At 48.3% G+C, this 12,721-nt stretch overlaps 1 protein-coding gene across 1 annotated transcript; it reads right to left on the bottom strand.

The window, feature by feature from the left end:
- Window positions 1-1,830: 1,830 nt before the first annotated feature.
- On the bottom strand, window positions 1,831-8,756 carry rdh14a (retinol dehydrogenase 14a). Its single transcript, XM_078541517.1, has 2 exons — window positions 8,364-8,756; window positions 1,831-2,986 (listed from the first exon to the last, which is right to left on the bottom strand). Exons 1-2 carry the CDS (start codon window positions 8,703-8,705, stop codon window positions 2,372-2,374), a joined length of 957 nt encoding a protein of 318 aa, XP_078397643.1. The 5' UTR covers window positions 8,706-8,756; the 3' UTR covers window positions 1,831-2,371.
- Between the last annotated feature and the right edge of the window lie 3,965 nt (window positions 8,757-12,721).

Here is a 12,721-nt window from a genome sequence, read left to right as displayed (position 1 = left end):
ATACCTTCAGTCAAATTTAATTGTATGGCACGGGTCTTTGTAATGCATTCCTGTCCACATTAACTTTCCACACATACTAAGAATTAGTTGAAACAAGGTTTTTGTAATGTTTCTGTGGTGAAAACGTTAGTTTGAAGATGTTGATTACCATAGATGTTGGTGTACAAGCAAACCTTTGAGGCCTCGAAAAATCACTCCAAAAACAGGGGTCGGCTTATACGATGAACATAAAGGTGAACTGCTGGCGTGGATGCTGGTTGTCCCCATTTTGAAATGTCATCAGAATTTGATACAAATAGTGGGCATGTCTTCAACCACTGCAGATCTTCACAACACAGTCCATATAGCCTACTTGATCCCTTGCACAGAATTATAAGGTACTGACAAGTACAACATGCATTTATGGGGTGAAAAATTGAGGCTGACTACTAATATGAGTGCAGCATGTCATTGCTGAAAAAGGGAGTCAACTTGTACACAGTGTAAATGCTCAAGCGTGATTTTTGAGGCCAGAAAAATTGGGTCATCTTATATGCTGACTCGATTTATACATTTTGATTTATGGTCATTCTGACCCATTAAACCTGCTTAACTGAATGACAACATCTTTCAACTTCGTCACCTCTCCATTTAGAAAATATATTGTTTAGATAAACAACACTGGGCAAACGCTATGAGCACAATTTTACCTGCCCATGAGTGGCAGGCTAGGCAGTGGGGGGAGGTGGGGCTGATAATATGCCAGACAGCCACAATGGGAGGGCTCCCCAATGCAGTCCCATTACTGGTGCCGTTATACCAGTGGTAGGAATGGCAGCAGCTCTGCCACCCACCAACCAGAGGTGGCCAGTCAATTTAGCCCATTAAAGGCAAAGAGGCAGGCAGCTACCCAGTGGCCTGGGGGGGCGATGTTTGGGGGGAGCGGGCGTGAGTGCCATTGCCTTGGGTTCCATTGCCTTGGGTTCCATATCCCAAGGAGGGTGGCCCCTTTGTCTTCCCTATAATGCTGGAATGTTACCCTCTGATTGCCAGGGCCAGCCTGCTTGGTCTCAGCAGAGAAAAATAATTCCTGACTCCCCTGCAAGGACACCACAAAATGGAGATGCCCTCTCGTTCTCCTTGCAGCCTGAGCAAAGGTCGCCTCTCTTAACTGAGGCTGCAGAGCTGATGGCCCTCTTACTGGGCCGGTAGTATGGAGAGCCAGTTCATTGTCCTTAATTGCGCGGTAGGCTGGCAGTGGTCAACTAAGAGGCCACTGCTGTAAAGACTGCCACCGCAGTCCCACTGCCTGTCCATCTGGGCTCAGTACCTGCATATGGTCCCGACATGAGGACTTACCCCCTTTCGAGGAATACTGGCCTTTAATTCAGTAACTGATGGTGATGACAGATAAGGTTATTTCCTGCAGACTCAGGTGTCACTGCTTCGAGAGACCTGTGCTTCTCACAGAGGTACTGCAGTGCAGCTTCCTAAGGTCCAGAGCAAGACACATTAACTTTCCAACTACAGCGCCTCTTATGTGTCTGCATACTAAAGGATCTTTGAACTCTCCATATGTTTCTCAAACACAGAAGGTGGTCTTTATGCCTTTTCTTTTCTGTAGATGTTCAAAACATAATCTGCTTGATAGCCTGACTGAACCAAGGTAATTGATGTACTCCTTCAAATTCATCATTACATTTCAATTCTTGTGAAAAAGTTATACGTAAAAATTACACAGAAATACTTAACTTTTTACTAGACACATTCTCGAAATATGAAACTTATAAACTTCTGGAGCTATTCCTAAAATAGTTTTTATATAAAAGTACAAAACAGCAGGCTTCAATATTAGTTTTCAGTAATTGTATTTATTTGCTAAGTGCTACAAAATTCAAAGTAATTTAATTCCTTTAAATTATGCTGCAGTGGAAGGTTCCATGGGTCGAATTTGCCAGGTAGCTCCAATAAAGTATTAATTAAACAGGACCAGACATTTCCATTACATAATAGGATAACCCTTCCTTTTAAAAGAGTTCTTAAGTTTGGGGAAGAGGTCTTTACCCTCCATCGTTACAATGTTTGGCTTGGGGGAATGGGACTCATTAACAAAAGGCAAATAACACCCGCGTAAATTGTTACAACCCCGAGGAAACAGCAATTTTGAACCCTATGGAGAAAACCAATCACATCAAACACGGCACTTTCCAACACATTACTTTAGCACATCATTCCATGCAACTGCAAACTTAAACGGGCAGTGCTCACTGGTAATAACAACTGCTTTTCACGCACACAGCAATTTTTCAATTCAGTTAGGCAATAATTCAGACGAAACATCTGCTTGCATTTCAGGAAATAACCTAGCAGAATATTTACAGCACTTTAGTGGTTAAATCAGTCCCACCATTCTCTCACTCATATCCCACAATTTCTTTGCAACTGCATCGTCCATTGCTTTAGGCAATAATTCCTCTTGCTTGCAATCTCCAAAATATTTCCCCGACACCTCTTTAACTTCTGGAGAAGTAGCCAGGTAAAGTGAGGTCTGTGCTCCTTGCTCTGGCGTTTTAAAGAATGCCCAGGACACCATCTTGAAAACCGGTAGTCCCAGTAAAGGGATATTGATGTGTCTTCCCAGGTTTGTGCGTACAATGCCTGGGTGCAGCACATTTGCAGTGACACCGGTGCCTTCCAGCTGTTTGGCTAGTTCATGAGTGAACAGGATGTTGGCCAGTTTACTCCTGCTGTAACCAAAACTTTTGTTGTAGCTTTTTTCACTGTTCAGATCGTCAAAGTTGATTTCACCATACTTGTAGAGTTTGGAGGACACCACCACTATCCTGCTCGGGGCAGAGCGTTTGAGGAGATCAAGGAGGAGATTGGTCAGAAGGAAGTGCCCCAGGTGATTCACCCCGAACTGCATCTCAAAACCATCCTCAGTTTTCATGTAAGGACACTGGAAGATTCCTGCATTATTGATTAGGACATCTAGCCTTGGTTCTTCCTTTTGGGGAGGAGAAATTTTTAAAAAAAACTTTTGATCCACTGTTATGATGCATAATTCACAAACAATTAAAAACAATTGGCTGCAGTAGGGATTCTCTACCCTCTGCAGGTTTATTAATACTGCTATTTAAATAAGAAATACTTTGCAGGTTGTTCTTGTATTGCATATGCATCTTTTTTAAAATATGAAAAAAAAAACAATGGAAAAGCCCTCATAAGACTGGGAATTCACCGCACCTCCCAATACAAGCTACGTCTCACTTGGATACATATCCAGTTTTGAACCTAGCAAAGTTCATAATCAAATAAAGCTACAAGTGGTGGGATGGCTGTAAAATGGAAACAAACCAAAAATGAATTATTTTTTCAAAAGCATAAATGGAAGCTTACACAGGATGGAAACAGACATATATACATTGCAAATATGACAGATTCAACAAATGGCAGCCAATTGGTGCCATTGCTGTCATCAGGTAATAAAGTCTCCTAAATTGTTTAAATGTGCCCATATTACAGTTCAAATATTGCGCTACCACTCTTAATTCTGAAGTGTGTGAAACACTAGTACTAAAACCTGAGTATTCCTCATTTACCTGGATCTCTCATATTTCTGCACATTTTTTGTATCATTTCACATAAAGTGAACACATGGTTGCTGGTCATCCTGGCTACACTTTAAAGAAAAAAAATTATCACCTTAAAATGTATTTTAAATATTGAAAAGTGCAATTGGTTTTGCCCATTCATGTCTAAACTTCCTAGTTCACCTACAGTAAAAAAAAAACTTTATTCTAATCTTACCAAGACTTACTCAATCCAGACATGTTAACTCTCATGAATTTACCGTGAGAGATGTGATTTCTCTGCCAAATTCAGCCTCAAACACGGCCTTGCGAGAGGGCTCGGAAAGCTCAGGAATTTTTAGCAGTCCTTCTGAGTATGTGCACCTGATTCAGGACTGCATGCACACACCCAATCAGTCCCTTCCTGTGCATGCACCTAGACTGCAGATAGGCAGCTGTAGCAGAAGCCAGAAGAGGGGCCTGCCAAAGCACACTGCTTTATCAAGCTGGAAGCATGATTGAAGCTGCCTCTCACCGAGATTTCCATCTTTTCCACTTATTCAATGTGCCTTTATGTGACTGCCTGAAACTCTTAATGAAGTTCTGGGTGATGTGAAACAGATTCAGATTCACTCTGTAAAATGGGCCAGTGCGCGGGCACTTGGCTACAGCTCAGTCCTCATCTTCCTCTGTTCCATTCTCAGAAAACTTGGCATTAATTTTGACCTCAGTTTCTTACCACAAACAACAAAGAATTAGAACATTCCTTGACCATCAAAAAAAAAGAACCCTTTCTCCTCCCCCCATAACCTCCTTTCTCAGACACTGCAGACTTTAAATATGCAAAATCCCAAAAACCAGAGTTCTCCATCTCCACGAATTCCATGTCGGCTCCTCCTCCATCCAACTCTGGGTCTGGCTGGCACAGTGACCACTGCTCCTTCTCCAAAATATATCAATGTGTGTAAAGCAAACCCTCATGCTTTGTATTGATAGTGACTGGGGAGAGAGGAGTTACTGCCTACATAACATATATCTGAAGAGAAAGTTGCAGGGCAATGGGGCAAAGTGCAGGGGTGTGAAACAAACTGGTTAGCCCTGATCCTACTAAGATTAATAGTTAGTTTTTTTGTAAAGCAGTTTCAGATGTTTTGATATAGGTTTTGTAAAGATCTCTAGCCTGCTAGGGATTAAATAAGCCATTAGGGAGGTTTATAAACCAACTGTCAACCTATATTGGTTTATGTTTGCAAATAAAACTTTATACTAAATCTCGAATTTTTAAGAGTTGTCTCGTGATTTATGAAATGGTTGGGTTGGGAAGACCAAGTTTTCAGGTAAAATGAAACTGGCCAAAATTGAACAGCATGAAGCCTTACTCAGATATATCAACCACACTCTGTACTAAAATGTAGCCTAATGGTGATCTCTCCACTGAAAGCAATTGTCTACATGTTGCAAGATCAACTGCAACTGGTAACTTCAGTAGGTGGAAGATGGCACTGGGCAAAACAGAAATGCCTGGAATGATGTTATGACTGGAGGGAGACATGAGAGTTATAACTAGCAGGTTGGAGGTGGGGATAATACAAACTTTAACCAGGCGTGGTTAAACCATTTGACCTCTGTTATACCACCCTCTTATTATAACCCAGGGTTTAGCTGCTCCCAACGCAGTTTTCCCTAAAGAAAAAGTTTGCAGCCATGAAGAATCTCAGAAGAAATAAACTTTTAAGGGACACAGAAAAATAAACTCAGAAGTGCAACAACTTTACGTACTGTTATCTTGGCTATGGATTAACAGCTGATCCCTATCTTTAAACAGCTGGTACAATTGAGTCCATGTGCACAGCACTGAAGGAAGTAGAATGCCCTTCACAATTAGGACTCGGGGTGAGTAATTAGTGGTTTGCTGAGTGCAGTACTGTTACTAACAGTGAACACCAACAAGAAGCGGCAGAACGTGACCATTGGAGCTGAAGTATTTAATAGAACCCTACATACCCAGCAACTGGAATGGAAAATGCTGAGAGCTGATAGAATCAAGAGTTCACACAAAGAAAAGCAGAACGAAAGGATTAAGAGGATTATTGGAAATGTTTAAAGAAAAAAATTCTGCTAAATAGCAGTTCCATGCAATAGTCCCTTATTTAAATCTCAAAATCACCTTTTCAGGGCTAGTATCTGAAACATGTATTTCTGTGTAATATATATTACATATACTATATATATATATATATAATATACCCATACACATATATAAATATATATATATAGATTAAAACAGTGTTTAACGTCACAGGATAGATTCACTAATTGATTTCAGAAATATAAAATCCTAAATTGTTAAATAATTAAGTGAGGAATGAGGTGTGCAATCCTATTTATAAACTTAATCGATTTTTTATTCAAAGGGACATATGTTATAAGGTTCCTGTGAAAGCCCCTCATCTATATATATATATATATATATATATATATCACTAGCTCCCTGCACTCTGGGGCAGTTCGCTTAGGGTTGGAAGTAGGTTCATCCCTAACTTTAAAAACAGAGGCAAGACCTGAAAAACTCCAGGTTCATGAGCTTGACATAAGGAATAGGGAAAATCCTTGCGGGAATCCTGAGGGATGTGATGTATGACTACTTAAAAACACAATATCTTACAAATTTGATAGCACTTGTTGAGTAAGTCAACAACACAGTGGATGAGGGAAGCCTAGTAGACATTGTATACAAAAAAACATTTGGCAAAACACTTCACAAGAAATCTCCCTGGAAGATCAAAGCCTCTGGTAATAGAGGTGGTTTATTAAACTGGATTGAACATTTTAGAAAACAACCTAATGTCTATGGTCTTCCAACTGATGGTATTCTAGAGGGATCAATATTAGGACTGTAGCTCTTTAAAGTTTTTATGAATGATCTAGATGTCAGTATTAGAAGCATGATCTGCAAATTTGGAGATAAGATTTGTGTGAGCATCAAGACTGTAGACAATGCTGGAATGCTTCAGCTGGATCTTGGTTTATTGGGAGATTGGGCTCATGACTGTAATTTTGAAAAGTGCTGTGTTATGTAGGTAGGCAGGACAAATTATCAACCTACACGAACCCTTCAGGGAAAAGCATGAAAGATGGAGAGAGAAGAGATACATAGATCTCTACCGATTCATGAACAAACCTGTGAAGTGAAGCCCCCCCCACCTTAAACCAGCTTATATTTCACCCCTCTCCTATTTTTACTTAGTTCTGTTGAAGGGTCATGAGGACTCGAAACGTCAACTGTACTCTTCTCTGCCGATGCTGCCAGACCTGCTGAGTTTTTCCAGGTATTTCTGTTTCTGTTTTGGATTTCCAGCATCCGCAGTTTTTTGTTTTTATCTCAAGAGTTAACAAGGTGCTGGGATGCATTCAACTATAAATCAAAGCATACTGTTTTTGTCTTTATACAAGACCTTGGTCAGGCCTCAGTTAGAATACAGTGTTCAATTTTGATCTCCTTACATGGTGGGTGACATTGAGGCTTTGGAAAGGGTGCAGAGGGGGGCAGTTGGACTATTTCCCAGTATAAAGCATTTTAGTTCGCAAGACAGATTAAAAGAGCTGGAACATGGCTATTTACACCATCCGCTGGTATTTATCCAGTATTTAGCTCCAGATATTTACCCAGTATCCCCTGGGTATTCTCCCCCAGGGCATATCCCCTGAATACTTTGCCTGTGGGGATATTCTCCCTCCCTGGTATTTACCCAGTATTTACCTCCCCCAGGTACTTACCCCCAGTATCCCACTGGGTTTTTACCCATGGGTATTTACTCCTTCCCCAGGTAATTACCTAGTATCCTGCAGTATTTATTCAGCATCCTTCAGCATTTACCCAGTATTTACCATAAGGGTGTTTGCCTAGTATTCCCTGGGTATTTACTCCTGACCATCTACCCCTGCTGGTATTTATCCCATGGGCATTTACTCAGAATTTACCCCTAGGTATTTACGTAGAATTTACTTCCTGCCCCAGTATTTACTCGTCAAGCATTTACCCCATTGGTATTTACTCCCCTTCCCAGGTATTTACCCCCCAAGTATTTGCCCAACATTTACTCCTCAGGTATTTACCCCAAATGATAGCATTTACCCTCAGGCACTTACTCCCCCAGGTATTTACTCTCAGGTACTTACCCCTGGGTATTTACCACCCCCCCCCCCCCCCCGGGTATTTACCCCCCGGGTATTTACCCCCCCGCCCCCCCCCTGGGTATTTACCCCCCCGGGTATTTACCCCCCCCCCCCCGGGTATTTAACCCCCCCCGGGTATTTAACCCCCCCCCCGGGTATTTACCCCCCGCCCCTCCCCCCTGGGTATTTACCCCCCCCCCCCCCCGGGTATTTACCCCCCCCCCGGGTATTTAACCCCCCCGGGTATTTACCCCACCCCCCCCCGGGTATTTACCCCCCCCCCGGGTATTTACTCCCCCCCCCCGGGTATTTACCCCCCCCCCCCCGGGTATTTACCCCCCCCCGGGTATTTACCCCCGCCCCCCCCCGGGTATTTACCCCCCCCCCCGGGTATTTACCCCCCCCCGGGTATTTACCCCCCCGGGTATTTACCCCCCCCCCCCGGGTATTTATCCCCCCCCCGGGTATTTACCCCCCCCCCGGGTTTTACCCCCCCCCCCGGGTATTTACCCCCCCCCCCCCGGGTATTTACCCCCCCCCGGGTATTTACCCCCCCCGGTTTTACCCCCCCCCCGGGTATTTACCCCCCCCGGGTATTTACCCCCCCGGGTATTTACCCCCCCCGGGGGTATGTACCTGGATGATCCGCTGACAGAAGCTCCGGACCGAGCTGAGCGAGGCCAGGTCCAGCCTGCGGACCAGCAGCTCCCCGGCTCCCCCCGCCTGTTGCCGGATGTCCCGGGCCGCCTGGGCCGCCGCCTCCTGGTCCCGGCAGGCGAGGATCACCCGGGCCTGGAGCCGGGCCAGACCCGCCGCCGCCGCCCGGCCGATGCCGCTGTTGGCGCCGGTGACGATCACCGTCCGGCCGCGCATCGAGGCGGCCTCCGGGAGCGGGTCCGCCGCCGCCCGCATGAGCCAACGGAACAAGGGGACGGCGACCGAGAGACCGGCGGCCACCGACAGGCAGAGGATGAGCATCCGGAGGCCGGTTGGCGAGCGGCGACCCTCCCCCTAACCTCCCCGCACGGCAGCTGCAGTACCGCCCGCCGCCTGCTGGCGCCAGTCTTCAGCCGCCCCCCCCTGACCACCTCCACCACGGCAGCTGCAGTACCGCCTACCGCCTGCTGGCGCCAGTCTTCAGCCGCCCCCCCTGACCACCTCCACGCACGGCAGCTGCAGTACCGCCTACCGCCTGCTGGCGCCAGTCTTCAGCCGCCCCCCCTGACCACCTCCACGCACGGCAGCTGCAGTACCGCCTACCGCCTGCTGGCGCCAGTCTTCAGCCGCCCCCCCCCCCCCCCCCCCGACACCTCCACCACGGCAGCTGCAGTACCGCCTACCGCCTGCTGGCGCCAGTCTTCAGCCGCCCCCCCTGACCACCTCCACGCACGGCAGCTGCAGTACCGCCTACCGCCTGCTGGCGCCAGTCTTCAGCCGCCCCCCTGAAGTGACAGGTCAGGCAAACCTGTCAATAATCGCTCCAAAGCCAAGGGTGGTCTCCTTTGGCCATCATCTCCTTGGGAGCTGAGCATCTTTGCATAGTCCCGGAGAGATACACGGCCCACTCGGCGCACTTTGAGACAAGGCAAGCTACCCACCCCGCCTTGGCCTGGCAAGCCCGCTGGTGACTGTGACCATGATAGACTTATACCTTCAGATGATGGGGCTGCTGCTCTAGATGATGGGGCTGCTGCTCTAGATGATGGGGCTGCTGCTCTAGATGATGGGGCTGCTGAAGATGATGGGGCTGCTGCTCTAGATGATGGGGCTGCTGCTGAAGATGATGGGGCTGCTGCTCTAGATGATGGGGCTGCTGCTGAAGATGATGGGGCTGCTGCTGAAGATGATGGGGCTGCTGCTCTAGATGATGGGGCTGCTGCTCTAGATGATGGGGCTGCTGCTCTAGATGATGGGGCTGCTGCTCTAGATGATGGGGCTGCTGCTGAAGATGATGGGGCTGCTGCTCTAGATGATGGGGCTGCTGCTCTAGATGATGGGGCTGCTGCTCTAGATGATGGGGCTGCTGAAGATGATGGGGCTGCTGAAGATGATGGGGCTGCTGCTCTAGATGATGGGGCTGCTGCTCTAGATGATGGGGCTGCTGCTCTAGATGATGGGGCTGCTGCTCTAGATGATGGGGCTGCTGCTCTAGATGATGGGGCTGCTGCTGAAGATGATGGGGCTGCTGCTCTAGATGATGGGGCTGCTGCTCTAGATGATGGGGCTGCTGCTCTAGATGATGGGGCTGCTGCTGAAGATGATGGGGCTGCTGCTCTAGATGATGGGGCTGCTGCTCTAGATGATGGGGCTGCTGCTCTAGATGATGGGGCTGCTGCTCTAGATGATGGGGCTGCTGCTCTAGATGATGGGGCTGCTGCTCTAGATGATGGGGCTGCTGCTCTAGATGATGGAGCTGCTGCTCTAGATGATGGGGCTGCTGCTCTAGATGATGGGGCTGCTGCTCTAGATGATGGGGCTGCTGCTCTAGATGATGGGGCTGCTGCTCTAGATGATGGGGCTGCTGCTCTAGATGTTGGGGCTGCTGCTCTAGATGATGGGGCTGCTGCTCTAGATGATGGGGCTGCTGCTCTAGATGTTGGGGCTGCTGCTCTAGATGATGGGGCTGCTGCTCTAGATGATGGGGCTGCTGCTCTAGATGATGGGGCTGCTGCTCTAGATGATGGGGCTGCTGCTCTAGATGATGGGGCTGCTGCTCTAGATGATGGGGCTGCTGAAGATGATGGGGCTGCTCTAGATGATGGGGCTGCTGAAGATGATGGGGCTGCTCTAGATGATGGGGCTGCTGCTCTAGATGATGGGGCTGCTGCTCTAGATGATGGGGCTGCTGCTCTAGATGATGGGGCTGCTGCTCTAGATGATGGGGCTGCTGCTCTAGATGATGGGGCTGCTGCTCTAGATGATGGGGCTGCTCTAGATGATGGGGCTGCTGCTCTAGATGATGGGGCTGCTGCTCTAGATGATGGGGCTGCTGCTCTAGATGATGGGGCTGCTGCTCTAGATGATGGGGCTGCTGCTGAAGATGATGGGGCTGCTGCTCTAGATGATGGGGCTGCTGCTCTAGATGATGGGGCTGCTGCTCTAGATGATGGGGCTGCTGCTCTAGATGATGGGGCTGCTCTAGATGATGGGGCTGCTCTAGATGATGGGGCTGCTGAAGATGATGGGGCTGCTGAAGATGATGGGGCTGCTGAAGATGATGGGGCTGCTGCTCTAGATGATGGGGCTGCTGCTCTAGATGATGGGGCTGCTGCTCTAGATGATGGGGCTGCTGAAGATGATGGGGCTGCTGCTCTAGATGATGGGGCTGCTGCTCTAGATGATGGGGCTGCTGCTGAAGATGATGGGGCTGCTGCTGAAGATGATGGGGCTGCTGCTCTAGATGATGGGGCTGCTGCTCTAGATGATGGGGCTGCTGCTCTAGATGATGGGGCTGCTGCTCTAGATGATGGGGCTGCTGCTCTAGATGATGGGGCTGCTGCTCTAGATGATGGGGCTGCTGCTGAAGATGATGGGGCTGCTGCTCTAGATGATGGGGCTGCTGCTCTAGATGATGGGGCTGCTGCTCTAGATGATGGGGCTGCTGCTCTAGATGATGGGGCTGCTGCTCTAGATGATGGGGCTGCTGAAGATGATGGGGCTGCTGCTCTAGATGATGGGGCTGCTGAAGATGATGGGGCTGCTGCTCTAGATGATGGGGCTGCTGAAGATGATGGGGCTGCTGCTCTAGATGATGGGGCTGCTGCTCTAGATGATGGGGCTGCTGCTCTAGATGATGGGGCTGCTGCTCTAGATGATGGGGCTGCTCTAGATGATGGGGCTGCTGCTCTAGATGATGGGGCTGCTGCTCTAGATGATGGGGCTGCTGCTCTAGATGATGGGGCTGCTGCTCTAGATGATGGGGCTGCTGCTCTAGATGATGGGGCTGCTGAAGATGATGGGGCTGCTGCTCTAGATGATGGGGCTGCTGCTGAAGATGATGGGGCTGCTCTAGATGATGGGGCTGCTGCTCTAGATGATGGGGCTGCTGCTCTAGATGATGGGGCTGCTGCTCTAGATGATGGGGCTGCTGCTCTAGATGATGGGGCTGCTGCTCTAGATGATGGGGCTGCTGCTCTAGATGATGGGGCTGCTGCTCTAGATGATGGGGCTGCTCTAGATGATGGGGCTGCTGCTGAAGATGATGAGGCTGCTGCTCTAGATGATGGGGCTGCTGCTGAAGATGATGGGGCTGCTGCTGAAGATGATGGGGCTGCTAGGGAATGAACACTGGCCCCTTTCGTGGGCTCCCATCCATTCATCTGGCAAAAAAAAAGGCCAGGCTTGGGGGTCTAGGCCAGGTATAGCCATTCGGCAGCTTTCTTCATCAGTGCCCGCAGGGCCTGTTCTAGGGCAAAGCTTCGGTCAATCCCTAAACCTGGTCCCGTATCAAAGGGATCCCAGGCCAGAAATCTCCTTTTGCCGAGCTGGGGGAATATGTGGGCCAGTAAGTGAGGGCAGGCATGCCCGCTGGTGACTGTGACCATGATAGACTATCCCTTCTCATCCTTCCCGATCTGTCTGCAGCTTTTGACACAATTGACCCCCACCGTCTTCGTCTAATGCCTCTCTGCTGTTGTCCAGGTGAGTGGAACTGCCCCAGCTTAGTTTCAACCTTATCTTTATAATAGTTTCCAGAGAATACACTGTAATAGCTTCTCTTCCTACTCACACTCTGTTGCCTCCAGAGCTCATCAAAGATCTACTCTTGGCCCCCTTTCAGTTTTCATCTACGTGCCAGCCCTCAGCAATACCACTCAAAAACATACCAGGTTTCATATATATGCTTGTGACACTCAGCTCGCTCTCATCATCAGCTCCTTGGACTCCTCAACTGTCTCTGAATTGCCACACTGCTTGTACCATTTCCAAAATTGGATGAGTGGAAATTTCCTCAAACTAAATATTGAGAAGACTGAAGCCACTGGCTTTGGTCC

The sequence above is a fragment of the Cetorhinus maximus genome, chromosome 5 (genome assembly GCF_964194155.1).
Source record: "Cetorhinus maximus chromosome 5, sCetMax3.hap1.1, whole genome shotgun sequence".
Taxonomy (NCBI): Eukaryota; Metazoa; Chordata; class Chondrichthyes; order Lamniformes; family Cetorhinidae; genus Cetorhinus; species Cetorhinus maximus.
This window is presented reverse-complemented; position numbering and strand designations above follow the sequence as displayed.